The sequence below is a fragment of the Stenella coeruleoalba genome (genome assembly GCF_951394435.1).
Source record: "Stenella coeruleoalba genome assembly, chromosome: 2".
In the NCBI taxonomy this organism is placed as follows: Eukaryota; Metazoa; Chordata; class Mammalia; order Artiodactyla; family Delphinidae; genus Stenella; species Stenella coeruleoalba.
This window is the reverse complement of record NC_137147.1, coordinates 164,032,726-164,052,514: the sequence shown is the minus strand read 5'-3', so window position 1 is coordinate 164,052,514 and position 19,789 is coordinate 164,032,726. Positions and strand designations below refer to the sequence as shown.

General features: G+C 39.6%; 1 protein-coding gene across 2 annotated transcripts in view; it reads left to right on the top strand.

Annotated features, from left to right (window-relative positions):
* The window catches only part of APBB1IP (amyloid beta precursor protein binding family B member 1 interacting protein), a 102,909-nt gene that overhangs the window by 26,068 nt on the left and 57,052 nt on the right, over window positions 1-19,789 (top strand). For both annotated transcript variants that reach the window (XM_079907674.1, XM_079907675.1), the window contains exons 2-3: window positions 16,745-16,816; window positions 19,049-19,136. In XM_079907674.1, the coding sequence (XP_079763800.1) occupies window positions 16,745-16,816; window positions 19,049-19,136 (160 nt within the window). The remainder of the gene's footprint in view (window positions 1-16,744; window positions 16,817-19,048; window positions 19,137-19,789) is intronic.

Here is a 19,789-nt window from a genome sequence, read left to right as displayed (position 1 = left end):
CTTCTAGACCCAGGTGGCCCCTCCTTTTCTGCCTATCCTAGGGGTAGATGTCAAGGTCATGGCCAGATATGAACCCTAGCTTAGTGTTAGCTGTTCTAGAGCGGGGAGGAGTATGACATAGTACCCACCATCACGTCTTTGAAGACACAACCCAGTTCTGGAGTCTAGAAGCAGTGATGTGAAAGATCCTCCCTCACGTGGGATGTGACCACGTGAAAGCCTGTTTCTGTTTGACTTTCTTTGTTGTGTGTGCCTTTTTCTCCTTTACTTTTTCTCTGTGTTGAACGTGTGTCATCTCTAGGCAGATGTGCTATGAGTGTCTAAGTGTATTTTCCACCTGTGTTTTTCTTTCACACACCTCTCCTGCTATGACTTCCATCTACGTGGCTTATTTTCTGTGTAAGGCAAGAGGAAGCAGTACAGTGAAAGAGACTGGACTTGAGTTTGAGTCTTGTCCTTTGTGATCTTGGGCCCGTCACTCAAACTCCGGACCACAAGATCCTCATCTACGAAGATGGGAGTAGTATGATCTACCCCCAAATGGTTTTTATGAGAATTAGATGAAATAATGTATCAACCCTGCCCAGGATAGATTTCTTTTTTCTTTTTTTTTTTTTTGCCGGCACGCGGGCCTCTCACTGTTGTGGCCTCTCCCGTTGCGGAGCACAGGCTCCGGACGCGCAGGCTCAACGGCCATGGCTCACGGGCCCAGCCGCTCCGCGGCATGTGGGATCCTCCCGGACCGGGGCACGAACCCGTGTCCCCTGCATCGGCAGGCGGACTCTCAACCACTGTGCCACCAGGGAAGCCCTCTTTTTTCTTTTACATTGTCTTTGCCTTCATCTAACATTTCATTCTCCCCTGTTCCTCTTTCTTTCTTTCTTTTTTTGTGTTTTGTTTCACTTTGCCTTTTTTCTCCCCCTAATTTATTTGGCTGCTCTGGCTCTTAGTTGTGGCACACACGTTTGTTGCTGCATGTGAGATCTTTGTCGCGGCCTGCAGGGTCTTTTTTTAGTTGCGGCAAGCAGGATCTTTAGTTGCGGCATGCGCGATCTAGTTCCCTGACTAGGGATCGAACCTGGGCCCCCTGCATTGGGAGCGTGGAGTCTTAACCACTGGACCGCCAGGGAAGTCCCTGCTTTGCTTTTTTAAAACTCGGGTCTCTCTGACTTAAAAGATTGGTTCTTTTTTCCCCCAACTTTTTCTTTTGAAAAGTTTCAACACTTCAACAACAACAAAAAAGTAAGAATAGTGCAAGAGACACCCGTGTTCCCTTCACTCCGATTCACTCATTGTCTGCATTTTACTGCATGTGCTTTATTTTCTTCACCATTTATCTCTTAAGAACAAAGACCTTCTCTTACACGACCACAGTAGTGTTATCACGCTCAGAAAATTTAATTGATTTAATACATTATCTGATAATGTAGTTCATATTCACATTTTCCAAATTATCCCAATAATGTCTTTTTTTTTATTCGAAGAATCCAGACCAGTCATTTTGTTTATTTTGCCGAATGTCCCTCAGTTGAGATTTGTCGGATTGATCCCTCCTGACTAGACTCAAGCGAAACACTTTGGTGGCAAAGGTGACGCCACATCCCGGGGGCATCACATCAGGGGCAACAGTGTCAGATTGTCCCATCAATGACGATCCTAAGTTTGATTATTTGGTTAAAAGTGTGTCCACCAGATTTTTCCTTTGAAAGCGTTAAGGAATACTCTGTGTCACTTACTGTTCTATTTCTGAGTTCTGTTGAACATTTTCATCTCACCTCTCACCTACCTGGAGCTTGACTTAGCAGAGAATCATCTTTCACCCACCGGTGTCAACATCCACTCTTCATTCTTTATCTCAAGTTTTGGGTTTTTTTCTTTTCTCTTTTTTATTTTGGCTGTGCCACGAGCCTTGTGGGATCTTAGTTCCCCGAACCCGGGCCCTTGGCAGTGAAATTGCAGAGTCCTAATCACTGGACTGCCGGGAAATTCCCTGCTGTTCATTCTTGCCACCCACTATGGTGGCTGTAGAATCATTTCCCTTTTCTTTTTTTTTTTTTTTTTAATTTTTTGGCTGCGCCGCGCGGCATGCAGGATCTTAGTTCCTGGGCCACGGATCGAATCTGTGCCCTCCGCAGTGCAAGCAAGGAGTCTTAACCACTGGACCACCAGCGAAGTCCCCATTTCCCTTTTCTTATCTGTCTCCCCCCTCTACATTGCTCTTCCACTGCTCTCCCTTGAAGTCATTCATCCATTTAGCAAATACTTTTGTGGGTCTTCATGACCAGAGCAGGCACCATGCTTGGCACTAGGAAGGCATAAGTAACCCCTGCCCTCGTGAAACTTAAATGAATATATTGCATTTTAATTTTTTTTATTCATTCATTCATTTAACAAATACTCACTCAGTGTCTATTGTGTATCTACATTGCTCTGCTTCCTGAGAACCCAGCAAGAAACAAAAACAGTCAAATCCCTGCCCTCATGGGGCTTACTTCTAGTTGGTAAGTGGGGAGAGAATATAAACAGGGAGAGGTGGACTTGTTGGGAAAGAGTTGGTTTTGAAATAGGTCAGGGAACACCTCAGGAATGAGGGAACAATTAAGCCAAGACCTAAAGGCAGTGGGGAGCAAGCCATTTAGGTCAGCGGGGAACAGGTGTTCCAAAGAGAAAAGCATGTGCAAATGCACGCTGGCAGGGTCCACGGAACAGCTGGGAGGCTGCCGGGAGCAGAGTTAAAGGAGATAAAATCAGAGAGGCAAAAGATGGGGCGGGGCTAAATATGGTTGAATATGTGAAATAAGAGAGAAGTTTGGGCTAGAGATACACACTGGGGGTTGGCAGCTTGTGTGTGGTATTTAAAGCCATGAGACAGCATGAGATCCGCTAGGGAGTGAGTGTAGATAGAGGCCAGAAGGAAAACCAGGAGATCTGGGAGATGAGGCAGAACCAATCAAAGAGGCTAAGAGGAGAGACCAGTGAGGTACCTGAACTTTGTACATTTTGGGGAGACCCCCTTTAAAAAAAAGAGTACAAAATGATGAATAAACGTTAAAAAAGTAAATATTAGAGTGAGAAAGGAATCACAACAAATTACTAATTTTTTAAAACACATACCACAAATCTTAAAAAAATACAAATGAACTTATTTACAAAACAGAAATAGACTCACAGACATAGAAACCAGACTTACAGTTACCAGAGGGGAAATGGGTGAGGGGATGAATTAGGAATTTGGGATGAGCAGATACACATTACTACATATAAAACAGATAAACAACAGAGACCTACTTTAGAACATGGGGAACTATATTCAATATCTTGTAATAACCTTTAATGGAAAAGAACTGAAAAAGACTATATAATATATGTATAAATGGAATCATTTGCTGTATACCTGAAATATTGTAAATCAACTATATTTCAATTAAAAAAAACATATCACAAAATCCAAAAGGTACATTTTTATTATTACTAACTGCCTGATATGTTTTCCTACATTTTTGGCTGCATATTCTTTGATCACCACTCCATATGAGGATACATTTGAAATACAATTTTCTGTAGTGGAAATAGCTAATTTAGTCTTTTCTCCCACGTGGTTACTCAAGATTAATTGTGTTATTGATAGTCTAGAAAAAGTTTTACTTCAGTCTTACAGCTCTCTATGGTAAGACTTTATCTGTAATTTCCTCTGTGGTTTCTACTGCTGGAGGTGCCTCTTGCCCAGGAGCAAGACCTCAGAGAACTAACTGAGTCATTTGCTCTCACTAGATATGACATGGCACCCATGGCTCCCAATGGCTCAAGAAGCAGCTGGTCCGGCTCAGCTAGGACCATGCATTTCCTGCCCCCTCCCAACTGCTAGGCTGGCCCTGGGGGTGGTGTAAGGTGGCTGTGGAAGCCTGGGTCAAGGTGATTCCGTGCAAGGAGCAGAGCAGAACAGCATTTCCTTTAGATATTCTCCTTGGAATAGAAGATGCAGTCCACAGTCCATGAGATTTACGTTGGGTCCATCTCTTGCTGGAGTCCAGGTGAAGTGAAGGTAGTGCTGGCAGCCTATCAACCCCACTTTAAGCCCTTGGACCACAACCAAGGTGACCGCCCAGCAAGAAAACGGTGTTCCATGTTGTTGTGGGGTGCCAGAAGAGAACTGCAGGTCTTAGAAGGAGCCTGCAAGTGAGGATCCCTGAAACTTAAGCTTTATTGGCTTCAAGGTCAGTTGGTTTCTGTTAGGAGGAAAAGCAGGAAAGAAAGCCTTCTTGGAAGCCAAGTGAAGAAAGCATTTCCAAGAAAAGGTGATCAATGAATGGTGTTAAATGCTGTTTAAGCTGCTGAGAATGACATGAAGGTCATTGGTAATCTTGACACAGTTTGGTGACATGGTGGGAACAAAAGTCCAGTTGGGGTATGTCTTGGTCAGTTTGAGCTGCTCTAACAAAAATGCCATAGACTGGGCAGCTTAAACCACAAACCTTTATTTCTCACAGTTTTGGAAGCTGGGAAGTCCAAGACCAAGGCACCAGCTGATCCGGTGTCTAGTGAGGGCCCTCTTCCTGGTTTGCAGTGTTCATCTTCTTGCTGCATCCTCACAGCAGAGAGAGAGAAGAAGCAAGCTCTCTTGTGTCTCTTCTTACAGGGGCACTAATCCCAACATGAGGGCTCCACCCTCATGACCTGATTACCTCCCAAAGGCTCCATCAACAAATACCATCACATTGGAGACTGGGGTTGCAACATATGAATTTGGGGGGAAGGGGGTGTGGGACACAGACATTCAGCCATAGCAGGGTAAATTCAAGAGGAAATGGAGACAAGTAGGAAACAGTGAATACAGATAACTATTCATAGTAACGTGTGTATGAAAATTAATGCCCATTCTTATTTACAAACGAGTGAATAATGTATTTTTCTATTTTTGTCTCTTCAAAAAACCATAAATTACGTTGTCACTTTTGTTTGCTGTCACAGTAGATCCTAAATATAAAAGCAGTTCCCCATGCTTTATGTAGATGCTCAAAATAGAATAAAAAGGGAACCTAAGAAAATCCCAAGATTTAAAAATTCTCTTTTCAGCCCAAGTATATCCAAGTGACACCAGTCTCCATCTTGCCTCCTAAAGATACAGAAAAGCCATCAGGACAGATGCAAGTGAGAATCGTGTTCATATGAGCTGACCTTCCCCTGTGTCACACATGGTTTACTTTTGAATCCTGTTGAACATTTTTGGGTCTTCTTCTGCCATCTCACTTTTCACCTCTCTGGAGTTTGACTTAGCAGAGTGCATTATTACTCTGCCCCGCTCCACCTTGCATTCACTCAAAAGCAAAGCAATTTGGAAATAAGTCCATTTTAAAATCATACTTTTAAAAAATAGGGTAGTCCATCTCATGTTCTGTATGTGTGTGTCTACACTGACAAATTCTAAGGTTTTTCAAGCTGCTCCCTTAGGGTTTTTTAATTATCGAAAAAAATATGTCATTTCATGATTACTCTTTCATTTGCAAATGTTTTTTCCATCAAACTTTTGCCATCACGGTACCGCCTACCAAAGAATCGTATTGTCTTGGCTGTTCTTTTGGGTGACCGTACATATACACGTCTATGCTGTCCATGTGAATTTCCTTTGAGATTGATTGTTGTGTTGGTTTTGTATTGTTTGTATGACCATAGTGATTATCCTGTTAACCTAATAACTGTTAGCCTAGTTCTTAAAATTTTCACTGATCTCAAGTATACTGTGCAAAGCCAGTTAAGTTGGCCCAAGAGATTTCTTCTAGTTCTTTTTTGAGTATTATTTGATACTGTGTGTAATTTTAGAGATGTTTCTGTTTCCTGTTTTATGTTACACAGAAATGTTAGCTCCCCCCTCCCCCAAACATTGCAAGAACCTTTAACCACGTGCTGTGTTGTTCCGTGAACCACTTCCTCTTGAGGAGTGCTTTCATTGCATTTTGAAAAAAACTACATTGAAGGAATCAGGCAAAATGCAATATTGTCCGTTATTTTCCAATCATACTGTACGCTAGCTACTTCATAGTTTCCGCCAGCATTTGTGATCACCTGGATTCTGCACTACATATTCCATACCAAGTGTGGTTCCTATCATCAACAGATCTTTTAAAAATTATCTCCTCTTTTGTATCTGTAGTTGCAATGTGTGGGCTGATTTTTTTTTCCTAGGAAAAAAAAACACAGCCAGCCGTTTTTTTAATTTAAAAGTAATAAAAAATACCTAAGCACATTGATACTGACAGAGCCTCAGATTTTTCAACCTTCTTTCTCATGAATTCTAGTTACGTTTTAACTCTGGCAATCTAGCTATAGACTCAAAACACCACTCCACTTGCCCTGATACATGATAGTGCTACAACATGGATGAATCTTGAGGACAAATATTTCATTCCACTTACGTGAGATGACAAGAGTAGCCAGATTCATAAAAAAAGAAAGTAGGATGACAGATACCAGGGTCCGAGGCTGGGGGAGGGCGGAGATGGGGAGTTATTATTTAATGGATATGAAGTTACGGTTAAGGAAGATGAAAAAGTTCTGGAAATGAATGGTCCTGGTTGCACAACAATATGAATGTGCTTAATGTGACTGAACTGTGCACTTAAAAATTATTAAAATGGTAAATTTCATGTTATGGATATTTTACTTCAATTTTCTAAAATTTACCCAAAAAATGATGGAATGGAGGGTAAAAAAGAAGTCTCAATGCAAGGACGCAAACATTTTTCTTTGCCTTCAACATGGAAAGACATATAGTATGTAGATGAAGTCTAGATATTTAATCCATAATACACTGATGAAGAGAAACACAGTTGCAGAAGACCCACTGAGGAAAATCTTTTTTTTATTATTATTTTTATTTGTTTATTTATTTTTTAGGAAAATCAGAGATTTGTTTGAGCCTAGAACAGTGTCTGGGATCAGTAAATTTTTTTGTTTGTTTTTGTCAGAAACACTGGGAATGGGACCGAGCAATCTGGTTTTTTTGTTGTTTTTTGTTGTTTTGTTTTGTTTATTTTTATTTTTGGCTGCATTGGGTCTTTGTTGCTGCCCGTGGGCTTTCTCTAGTTGTGGTGAGTGGGGCTACTCTTCCTTGCAGTGCGCAGGCTTCTCATCATGGTGGCTTCTCTTGTTGCGGAGCACGGGCTCTAGGTGCGTGGGCTTCAGTAGTTGTGGCACAAAGGCTCAGTAGTTGTGGCACATGGGCTTAGTTGCTCCACGGCATGTGGGATCTTCCTGGACCGGGGCTCAAACCCGTGTCCCCTGCATTGGCAGGCAGATTCTTAACCACTGTGCCACCAGGGAAGTCCCAGTAAGTATTTGTTGACTGACTTAAATTGTGTAACCTCAGGCAAGTTAATTAACCTCTGGGTGCCGTAGTTTCCTCATCTGTTAAATGGGGAAAATAAGTGGCCTATCTAGGTTGATTGTGGGGATAGATTTAATCAGTCAGTACCTGTAAAGCTCAAGAACAGTGCCTGGCACAGAGTGAGAACACCTAATAGTTATTAGATATTGTTTCTATTATCATCAGACAGGTAGAGAGACTGAGTAGATTCCTCTCTCTCAACCGACAGCCACGCACAGGAGCAACAGAGCAGGGGACTTTCTTCTGGGTATATAGATGGCTGTTCTGGTGGAATTTTGAAGACCAGTTCTAACCTGTCTGAACTTAATTGACCAACTCATTTTAATGATCAAAAAGTCAATTTTACACATCCTTTGTTGTTGCATTAAAATTTTTTTACTAACAACTATTCTATCTTTTCTTTTAATTCTTATTGCTCTAAATTTTCATTCTGTTCTTGGTACCAGGACCTCAAAGCAAGTAAAGATGATGCATGACTAAAAGCACGGCTGAAAAGAAGAGCTTTACAACCATCAAATTAGACCATCCACAAATTCATAATCTCTTAATCTGGTGCGATAGGAAAGCAGGCTTTTGACAAATAAGCACCTTATAAAAATGTAAATAACACAGGGCTCTTCATTGTGTTGTTGCTGGCTGCCACTGAATACATCTTTTAGTAAAGCCAAGCATTGATCATCAAAAAGGAAAAATCTTAACCTTTTTATTTTTATGCAGAAGTTATTAGGACCACTTTTTAATTAATTAATTTATTTATTTGGCCGTGCTGGGTCTTAGTTGCGGCACACGGGATCTTTGTTGTGGCATGCGGGATCTTTTAGTTGAGGTATGTGGGATCTAGTTCCCTGACGAGGAATCGAACCTGGGCCCCCTGCATTGGGAACGCGGAGTCTTAGCCACTGGACCACCAGGGAAGTCCCAGAACCACTTTTTAAAAACCTGTATGAACAGTAGTCGTTTTGTTTTCTAGTTTATGAAAAATTCTTATGTTTATTAACTATTTTATTTAATATACAAAATTGGGTTTTTATGAATATATCTTTTCTTTTTAAATGTGTCAAATAACCCCCCCCCTTTTTTCTTTCCTAAGAGTCATCTCTTAAGGTATTGCAGTGATGTACCAAATTAAATAGGCGAGAGTTTAAAGGAAACTACTGGAATAGAAGAGAGGTGAGGGAGAGGATAGCAAAGAACATAGCAAAGTCCAGCTATACAGACAAAGCTTGTATGACCCCTTATTTTAATACTGTTATGCTCAAAATTCAGTTCCAAACAAGAAAGTATAACATATGTGTCATGAGAAGCATATCTGAATGTGTTCATGTGTGTATTCATTTTTGTTCTCACAGATTCGCAGATTTACACATAAACACGTAAAAAACCAAAATGTGACATTGGCAAATGCAAACAGGCACATATAATTTATCTCAGTTTTGAAGCCCAGTGCAAGCCTGAGGCATACAGCTAATTCTGTATAAATAGCAAAACACATATAATATAGATTATGTGTTAAAGTGATATAGGTAACCTGATTTATTACTGTGTAATTAAGCTATTCCATTTCTGTTCTAAAGTGAGGTATGAATCTGTTTATGGGGCTAAAATGAATTAGATATATGATGTGAATAAAGGAATACTTAAAATAGAAGATATAATTTGTTTTTTATTTATTAAATAATGGCAAATTAACCGACTCCTTGAAATGTTAAGTGACTTCAGGTTGAATTAGATAAGAAGGAAAGCCATGGATAACGTCACTTGAGTTGCATGGTGACTATTAGATTTTTCTCAAAGCAACAAAAACTGATTCAGGCCTAAATAGATGTGCATTCCAGTGAACCTCTGTGTTTGCCAACAAAATTTATCTGTATAAATACCAGTATTTACTCACTTAGAAAGCACTAAAAAAAAGTGAAATATTGCTATAGTGAGTGATGTTCCAGAGACCTGTAGCTGTGATTACAGCTTGGAAACAGACTCTCTGTTTATTTGCCCTGGTAGTTAAAGGAAACGTGGGATTTGGTGACCTCCAAGGACTGTCCAGCCCCAGAATGTCACATCTTTGCGTGCAGGGCAACAGACTCCACGTCTAGGGCACAGGAGGTGGAATGACAGTGACTAATGTCTTCTTCCCACTAGTCTGGGAGGTTACCTACGCTCTCTGTGTTTTCAACAAAGCACTTTTAAACCTAAAGATGAGCAAGAGCTAATCCTTCCTTAATAAGAGCTCCCAGTTGGGAAGGAAGTTCTAACACAGTAACAAAAAGAGCGTGATCCAGTATGATAGATGCCATTATTGAGTGCTTACACTAAGTACTGTATGCTATTTTATTTAAATGTCCCAACAATCCTATGAATTACATATTAATCTCTTCATTTTGCAGATGAGGAAACAAACCCAGGGAGGTTAAATGCCTTATCAAGGTGGTTGTTTCTGGGGGACTGGATTTACTGATAGGGTTACCAAGTACAATGGACAGCACATCTCTCTACCAGGTATGAAGACATCCATGCAAGCTGGATTCCAAATGATCAGTAGGGTTTTATGAAGGATAAGTGCACAAAGGGAATAGCATATACCAAGACAAAGAGAGTGTTTAAAAGCCTGTTCGGACAATGTCAAGGGCCCTGATGGGTAAGAGTTGAATCCTGAAAAGTAGGTTGGGGCAAAGTACGAAGGACTTAGAAAGACATACTGAGACTTGAACTCTCCCCACTTCATCGTGATCTGTCACGGAGGATTTTCAAACAGGAGACTGGCGCATTCAAATTTCTATTTCAAATTCGAAGTGATGGTGATGGGGCTTGATGGGGGATCCAGGAGCCTGCAGGCTGGATGAGCTGATGAGGGTCTCAACAGTAAGGATGGAGGAAAGGAAGCTCTCTGCAGGGGAAACCAGCAGGATTTTTTTTGACTGATTGGGTGGAAGAATGGGAAGAGTCAGGGACTATGCCAGGGTTTGTAAATTAGACTAATAAATGAATAATGACCAAGAGCCAAGTTAGGGCATGTAGAAGGAGAATGCACCAGAGGGGGGAGAATGATGGGAAGGACTGTGGACTATTGAACGGGCTGTTTTAGGCGAGCCACTCAGATAAAATGAGGTCTGCCCTGGCTCAGGTCCAAAGTCATGGCTGGAATTGCTCGTGCAAATGGCAATGAAACCTGCATCCAAACTGAGTTAAATAGTTGAGGTTAACTTGGCCATAGATAGAAACAGGTGTCCTGTTAAGCATATATATATCAGAGTACTTAGAGTAGACCTTTTTCCTGCTCTCTGGGGATATAACTGACATATTAAGTTTAAGGCGTACAACATAATGTTGTGACATATGTGTATATTGTGAAACAATCACCACAACAGGTTGAATTGACATATCCATCACCTGGCATAGTCACAGTGTTTTCTCTTATGGACAGATTTTTAAAATATGTGTATTTGAAGTTTATATATGAAATTTACATATGTGGAGAAGAAAAACTATCTGAAGAGAAAAGCTGAGGCTTAGAAGCTTGAGCCTTGTGGAAAGACTGAGAATTCAGGAAAATTGCCCCGTCATTCAAGGAATCTGAGGCAGAATTTCAGCCTGGATGTGCAGCCTCAGCCACCCACCCCTCTCCTATCCACTCTCCACACCCTCCAAGAAAAACCCAGTGAAATCTGTCTGATAAAGAACTATTCCAAATTATTTATTTAAAAATTTTTTAAAATTTTTTATTTATTTTCTTTCTTTTTTTTTGGCTGCATCAGGTCTTAGTGGCGGCATGTGGGGTCTTCGTTGAGGCGTGCGGACCTTTCGTTGCAGCACGGGCTTCTCTCTAGTTGTGGCATGCAGGTTTTCTCTCTCTAGTTGTGGCACCCTGGGTCCAGAGTGCGTGGGCTCTGTAGTTTGCAGCATGCAGGCTCAGTGGTTGTGGCGAGCGAGCTTTAGTTGCCCTGTGGCAGGTGGGATCTTCGTTCCCCAGCCAGGGATTGAACCCACATCCCCTGCACTGGAAGGCAGATTCTTTACCACTGGACCACCAGGGAAGTCCCTCCAAATTTTTTAAATCTACGGTTTGTTGTTCTTCCCAAGACACAAAAGGAATTCAGAAATGACATACTTACAAAAAGATGTTAATTCCACCCAGTTGCGATGTGCACGTTGCTGTTTTGCAATCCGTTGCTTCACTAAGGCTCCTCCACCCCTGCTCTTGGGGCTGTTAACCCATACAACACTTTGAGCACTCAGGGCTGGGTGTTTTCTTGCTCGGTTTCTCTCTTTTTAATTCTGATTTTGACCTTCAGGAAATACCGAACATACAAATAGACACAGCCCTATTTTCTTGTGCATGTGTATGTGTATAGGTACTGTATATATCCACGGGACTCTTATTCTGTCCATAAGGTTTTCTTGGGGAATATAAATATGTAAGATGATTTGAATGTACACATTTATGTTAATAGCCCTTAACTAAATGTTTTATTATTTTCACCAAGGATACAACTCTTTTAAACTGTGATCCATTCAGTAACATATTTACTTATGACAGGATTTACAGAATAATTTTGATATTGACTCCTTTAAATAATTCAATATCAACACACTCTGGGGAAAAGGAATGAAAGGGCGGGGGAAAGATTTTTACCAGATGAACGCAGGGAGGGTCAGCAGAGGTCACAAGAAGATGCTGCTGTTTCAAGTTATTTCCGTGTTAGGTGTATGATTCACTCTGGCAAGTCCTCAACCTGTTCTGTTTTTTTTTTTTAATTTAATTTTTATTTTATACTGGAGTATAGTTGGTTTACAATATTGTGTTAGTTTCAGGTGTACAGCGAAGTGATTCAGTTATACATATCTCCATTTCTTTTCCCATTTAGGTTACTATGGAGTACTGAGTAGAGTTTCCTGTGCTATACAGTAGGTCCTTGTTGATTATCTGTTTTACACATAGTGATGTTTATACGCCTCACCCCATTCTGTATCAGTGGTGTATACAGGCTGAGAAGCTAAGGTCTTTGGGCTGAGTGGATATTTCTGACCCATCAATGCCACATTTCCTTTCAAGACTTCATTCTTCATCATTTAGCGCTTTTCCAAATGTAATGGTTTCAGAGAAAGCATCAAGGATAAGATTCTTATTTACTAGCATCATCTTTGGTTCCTTTGAGTTTATTTTAACACTGACTGGCAGTTTTGAGGTCAGCAAATAAATCTATTTTTTTCCACTCTGAAAGGATTACTTTTCTCTCATGAAAAACTTTGAAATATGTTAACACTAGTACTTACTCTTAACTTGCCCTGTTAGTAATAATTCATCTGAAGGATTCTTTTATTTTGTCACATTATTGTACTGCATGATATTCTAAAGAAAATAAATCCACATGGGCAGTTCTGGAATTTTATAGTTTTTTTCTGCTAATTTCCTCTTATTAAAGTAATGAGTGAATCATCCATTATAAGATTTTGAAACCAGATTAATGATTTGAAGGGACACTTTTTTTTTTTTTTTTCTTTTGCGGTTTGTGGGCCTCTCACTGTTGTGGCCTCTCCCGTTGCAGAGCACAGGCTCCAGACGCACAGGCTCAGCGGCCATGGCTCACGGGCCCAGCCGCTCCGTGGCATGTGGGATCTTCCCAGACCGGGGCACGAACCCGTGTCCCCCTGCATCGGCAGGCGGACTCTCAACCACTGCGCCACCAGGGAAGCCCGAAGGGACACTTTTTGAAACCATGAGTACTTTGTTGACTTAAATATTTTCTTTCCTCTATTTTGTAGGTAATTTGAAGAAGGGAGAGTATGATTCAGATACTTTATAAGCAACTGGGAGGGAATTAAAACCATATGTGAGTGGATCCTAGCATTGACTTCCCTCCCCAACCAGAGGCAGGGCCCACCTGCATCTCTTTTTCCTTCTCTGGTTATGATAAACACTAAACCCAACAATCCATAGAATGGAATGAACTTCTTCCATCCTTTCTTCACTGATGCTGTTTGAATCCTTCCTACCTCTTAGACCTACACACATAGACCCACACCTGCAGTGTCTGCCTTACCTGTCACTTCTGTACCTGAGGGCTCATCTGCCTACCTTGTGTGGTTTGACCCTGAGCACTCACTGAATAGCTTCATCAGACTCAAACACGTGCCTCCCTGTCCCATGTGTATGTTCACCTGATTCTTTCAGGTGTGTCTGCTACTTAGAAGTGGGCTTGTCCCATCGTATCATAGACTTCTTTTGTTTGAATGAAGTCCCCTTCCTGGCCCTTTCTGGTCAACCCAGTTTTGTAGCTTCCCCATGCTCCTGCAAGATACCTCCTCCAGTGGAAGCCAGATAGGAGGTTCTGGAGAACTAACAATCATAGCAATTCAAATATTCTCCCTCCAATATTAAACATGCACAACTGAAAACTTGAAATGACTATTGAATGTACTCAGGAACTATATAGCGCAGAGAGGCTTTTATGTTTCACTGGAGAGAGAGCCTAGAAGGAGAGCAAAGAGAGTTATTGTGGGGAGCAGGAAATTCAGATGGAAAATACTCTAAATACTCATCTCATCTTCTGCGAAGGTGGTAAAGTTGTACATGGAAAAAAGAGTTGTCCCTTCTTAAAATTGGGAGAGGGGAAAGCATATGATGGGAAAATTAAGCCAGAAGATTTCTTAAGTGATGTAAAGTGAAGATAACTATTGAAGATAATATGGGAAGATTGAACACTAGCTTTGCAGGGTGGGTATTTGGAGGATATGCACTAATTCACTCTAGATGGTTTTTACAGCCCTCATTCCTTCTGATTTCTCAGTGTCAGTGCCATTCTGGGTGTTTACTGTTAATATCAACCCAGCTTGTAGATCAGTTCTTGGAACATGGTTAAGTGCTAGATAAATGTGTTCATCATCGTCATCATTATCATCACCACATCTCTGTACTTTCAAGAATTGGGTTTTTAAAAAATTATTCAGGTCAGTTTTAAGTAAGCAGAGTCAGTATGAGAAAGGTCTTTTATATACACATTTTATAAAGAGAGAACCCCTGATTAGCTAAAGCTATTAAATATGAAAAAGTATTATTGCTCGAGTATTAGTTTGAAGTTATGGTAAAGGGAGAACCGTAAGTTTTCAAGATGATTTATTCAAGGAAAGATAGATCTGACTTTGCCTATTTTAGCCAAATAATTTTTTTATTGAAGTATGGTTGCTGTACAATATTATGTAAGTTACAGGTGTACAATATAGTGATTGACAATTTTTAAAGGTTATACTCCATTTGTAGTTATTATAAAATATTAGCTATATTCCCTGTGTTGTACAATTTATCCTTATAGCTTATTTTATACCTAATGGTTTGTATTTCTTAATCCCCTACCCCTATATTGCCCCTCCCCGCTTCCCTCTCCCCACTGGTAACCACTAGTTTGTTCTCTATATCTGTGAGTCTGCTTTTTTGTTTTATTCACTAGTTTCTTGTATTTTTCAGATTACACATATAAGTGATATCATACACTATTTGTCTTTCTCCGTCAGACTTATTTCAGTTAACATAATGCCCTCCAAGTCCATCCATGTTGCTGCAAAGGTCAAAATTGCATTCCTTTTTATGACTGAGTAGTATTCCATTGTATATATGTACCACATCTTCTTTATCCATTCATCTGTTGATGGACACATAGGTTGCTTCCAAATCTTGGCAATTCAAATAATTTATTTTATTTGTTTATTTATTTTGGCTGTGTTGGGTCTTCGTTGCTGCATGTGGGCTTTCTCTAGTTGCAGCGAGCAGAGGCTGCTCCTCATTGTGGTGTGCAGGCTTCTCATTGTGGTGGCTTCTCTCGTTGTGGAGCATGGGCTCTAGGCTCGTGGGCTTCAGTAGTTGTGGCGCACGTGCTTAGTTGCTCTGCAGCATGTGGGATCTTCTCGGACCAGGGATCAAACCCATGTCCCCTGCATCGGCAGGTGGATTCTTAAGCACGGTGTCACGAAGGAAGTCCCAAATAATTTATTTTAAATGCAAACACACACGTGTGTGTGCAGAGATGATAGTATTATGGTTATGGTTAAAAAAACAACAACAACAATCTTTTAGTGCTACATATGTATCTACATAAAAAAGATTAGTCATGAGTTGATCATTGTTAAAGCTGGACACTGGGTACATAAAAATCATTATATTATTCTCTTTACTTTTGTATATATTTAAAAGTTTCCATATAAAATAATTAAAACACAAACACACACATACATACATATAAATATTGTTTGGCTTAAATAATACATGCTACACTCACCAGACTTCTTAGATTGAGCTGTAATTGGTACTAATCTTCTAGTGTTTTAGAGCATTTGGGACCCTAAGAAATTATCTGCGGCAAACTCCTCGTCTTACAGATGAAGCAGTTGAGTCCCTTTGCTAAACAACACATTACTCATTAAGCCTCATAATCATGTCTCCTAATGTCCTAATCCAGCTTTGCCAGTGATGTCAGGAGGAGAGCGACTAGTTACACCTCCCAGGGTGTCCCCACCCGACTTTATGGAAACACTTTTCCTCTCTTGGACAGTTCTTTCACTCAGCTTAAGTAGGGAAAGATTATAATGTAAAACTTGCTTTATTTCCATCTCTCATCACTTGATTGTGTGGCCATTTCAGTTCTAAGTGTTTGTCACCCTAAAATTTCCAAATAAATGTGCCAGAAGCTGCTGTTTCAGAGACAACTTTGTAAAGCAAGGAATCGTTTGGTAAATAGTCTTAACGCTGACATATCATTTTTGGGTAGGTTTTTAAATGGAAATGAAGTTCTTCATGACTCTGATGCCATCACCTGTGGCCTGAGGCTTTCTCCTTTTCCAATCAGGGTGTCCTATGGTGATGTGAATTCCTGAATGTTGTTCACTTGGCCCCAAAGAGACTAGTTCCATCTGGAAAAAGTGTCCAATTGTTGGTCTGAGATAGTTACTAGGGTTCCGTTCAATCTTGGACCAAGCAAATTGCAGAGAGGTCAAGCATGGAATTTCAGGGTGAAATGCACCTCCCTCTCTACAACCTTCTCTTCTTGACTTACTTGCCTTTCTATGGGGCTTTTGGGGAAAAGAGAGAGATGGGACAGTTATCCGGGGATCAGACTTTTTTTTTTTTTTTTTTTTTTGCGGTACGCGGGCCTCTCACTGTTGTGGCCTCTCCCGTTGCGGAGCACAGCCTCTGGGCGCGCAGGCTCAGTGGCCATGGCTCACGGGCCCAGCTGCTCCACGGCATGTGGGATCTTCCCAGACCGGGGCATGAACCCGTGTCCCCTGCATCGGCAGGCAGACTCTCAACCACTGTGCCACCAGGGAAGCCCCAGACTTTTATTAGATTGTTTATAACTGGATTTCTTCCTTTTTCAGATGGGTGAGTCAAACGAAGATATAGACCAAATGTTCAGCAATTTGCTGGGAGAGATGGATCTCCTGACCCAGGTAAATTCCCTTCCTTAACTTTCAAATGAGAAAAAAATGGGGTTAAATGGATGTAGGCTAAGGGTATATAGTTGTCCATTGTACTATTTTTTCACCTTCTTGTTTGACATTTTTCAAAGTAAAAAACATTAAAAGAAAAAAAATGGGGTTACAGAATTTGATTTTAATATGACAAGAGCTATCTTTTTAAAAAGACTGGAAATTGACAATATTATATATTCCTGATGTAACAGTGGTAGGGGAGAAAATAAACCTTTTTTCCTGTTTATACCCTTCTGAGTTCAGTTAATTGAATGCCTGGGTCACACATACATTCTATTATGGCAATTTTCATGCTCATCGTGTTCAAATATTTAGCCAGTGGAGGAATTTTCCCCAAGCAAACCTTCCACAACCACTACCACTAAACAATTTCCCCTGCAGTTACCTTTATATAAAGACTAGTCAGCTCATTGCTTTCTGCATAAAGCACTAAAATAAGAATCATCCAGTATTCCTCAATATGATAGGGATCTTAAAGTTTTCTACAAAGTAAATGAAGAATAATCTACGTTTATTTTTAAGTATTTATTTTAGGAAAAATAAATCAATGTTAGTTAGCATCTACTTTATACTCCGTATAAAATTCAAGAAGGTTTAGATTCTATGAAAGAAGAGACAAAATGTGAGACGACAGGCTTAGAGAAAAGGGTGCTGACTAATAACCAGGGAGTGTTAGGATGGAAGCCACATTGCTATAAATCAGAGGACCGTTTTCCTCCCATGAAGGGGGAGGGTTTAATGAACATCTGTGGTCTCTTTGTCCATTCACTCACTTCTGCTCCATAGAGGAATGATTATTCTGATTGGTCAGAGTCTGGGATTTTCATAGTTGAGTGTTGTTACTCTAATTCAAGAGTAAGAAGAGGGCCCCTTAGAGTGTCTTGGATCTTCTTTCACTGAAGACCTTTCTGGGTTTTGATCTTTCTTTATTGCGCTCAGGTGAGTGGGGTCACAGGGTTTCCTTGGCTAAAGCTGTGATTGAAGGAGTTCCTTCCTAAAACTGGTTTCCTCTCTCTCCTTTCCCTCTCTCTGTATTTTACTCAAAGCCTGTTACGTTACACATTCATGCATTCATGTTTTGTTAGAGAACTACTTCTAATTTCTGTAAGTAGCCTAGTAAATTATATTCCTGAGAAAAAAATGAGTTGGCAACCCTAATTGTGATGTTATACTTCCCAGTTATAGCATTTAAAAACCAACTAGTTAATGAATTTTTTTGTACTTTCTTTCACTAAATTTTTTTTTCTGGTATTTGCCCTGTAGTTTCTCCATCAACCTCCCTCTTTCTTGGCAATTTTTGCAAGTTCATTCCGGTTTGTAGAATGAATTCTGGAGTTGCAGTCACTTTTCCCTACATTTTATCCTTGATTCTAACTTGATTGGGTTCATTTTTTTTTTTTAACTTCTTCTTGATTAATGGCCTTTTTTTTCCTACGTATAACTGATGATATCATTAATTTATTCTCAAACCTATAATGATTGGTTTCCTTCAGAAATTTAAGACATGAACAAGGATATTACTTACCAAGTCAAATTAATATCAAAGAATGTACTCATTGTCATGAAAACATTCACGTTTAAGAACAGGTGAAATCACTTCTCAAACTATGGATGTAAAAATACGTTTAAATATTAGCTTTTAAATCATACAAGCAGTCACTTTATCAATTAGAAAATAATGTTATTTACAAAATTAGTAACTTACTGTGGCTTAATTTCTTTTTAACAAGTTTTATTAAATAAGAGTAACAGCATTAACATTTTACTGTGTAATAACAGATTGCATCCTGAAACAGCTCTTATCTTCAAGTGACTAAACAATTCCTTTCTTTGATGTCATAACTTAAATCCTTATGTAGTGTATGTGTCACCATGCTTCATTCCCGGAAAGTTTTTGTTGTCTCTAAAAATGAACAACCTCATTCTCATCATTTGACCTGTTTTGTTTCAAGATGTACCTTCTAGAATAATTTTTAACTTGTCATTTTTAACTTGTCATAATTTAACTTGTCATTTTCTGTAGGAAAAAAAAATCACCTAAAGCATGTTCAAGTAAGAATACAGTTTTTAGAGAACATATTTGAAGAGAATATGTATAAGCAGCAAATGATTCTTTACTTAATGATTAAAGTGCACTGCAAAAATACTGGTATCATGAATAACTTTGGGGGTTGGGATCCGTTTTCACAGAGTTTAGGAGTCGACACTGTCCCTCCTCCAGAACCTAAACCGTCCAGAGCTGAGTTTAACTACAGTGTGGGGTTTAAGGATTTAAATGGTGAGTATCCTTTCTTTTCTTAAGTAATTTGAAATGATAACAATGACTAAAATCTGTACACAACTGTAATCTGAAAACAAAGTTTAAGGAACTTGGACATCATGACAAGTATAATTTTTAAAGTCCTGGATTTCATTCAGATTGAGTGCTGCCGTTTGGATTGAATTGAGAGGCCAAGAAGATATTTTTGCCTGTAATGAAAAGGAACACTATCCTGTATTTGCTGAAAGTCTCAAAGCTTTCTAATTTTTTTTTTAAAAAAGCAGAGTTTCTTCTTACTCCTAAGCCATTACAGTAATAAGATACAGTAGTATAAGAAAATATTAATAAGGAAATGTCCCTTCAAGGATATTAATGAACTGGCCATTTCATAATGATTGAGAATATATGAATAGATGCTTCAAAATATATTTTAATTAATATATATTTAATATATAGTATAGTATATTTGGTCTATTTGACATTTTAGTCCCCTGAAGTTTGTCATATTTTATTAACAAAAATCTCTCTTCCTACTTAGTGCATTGACAATCTTTAGCCCAGGTGCTACTCAAATTACAATGAATCTTGAAGTGATTGCTTCCAAATTAATGAGAATTCACTGCAACTCTTGGAAAAGATTTTCCAAAAACTTGCAGTGCCAACCAAAAGAA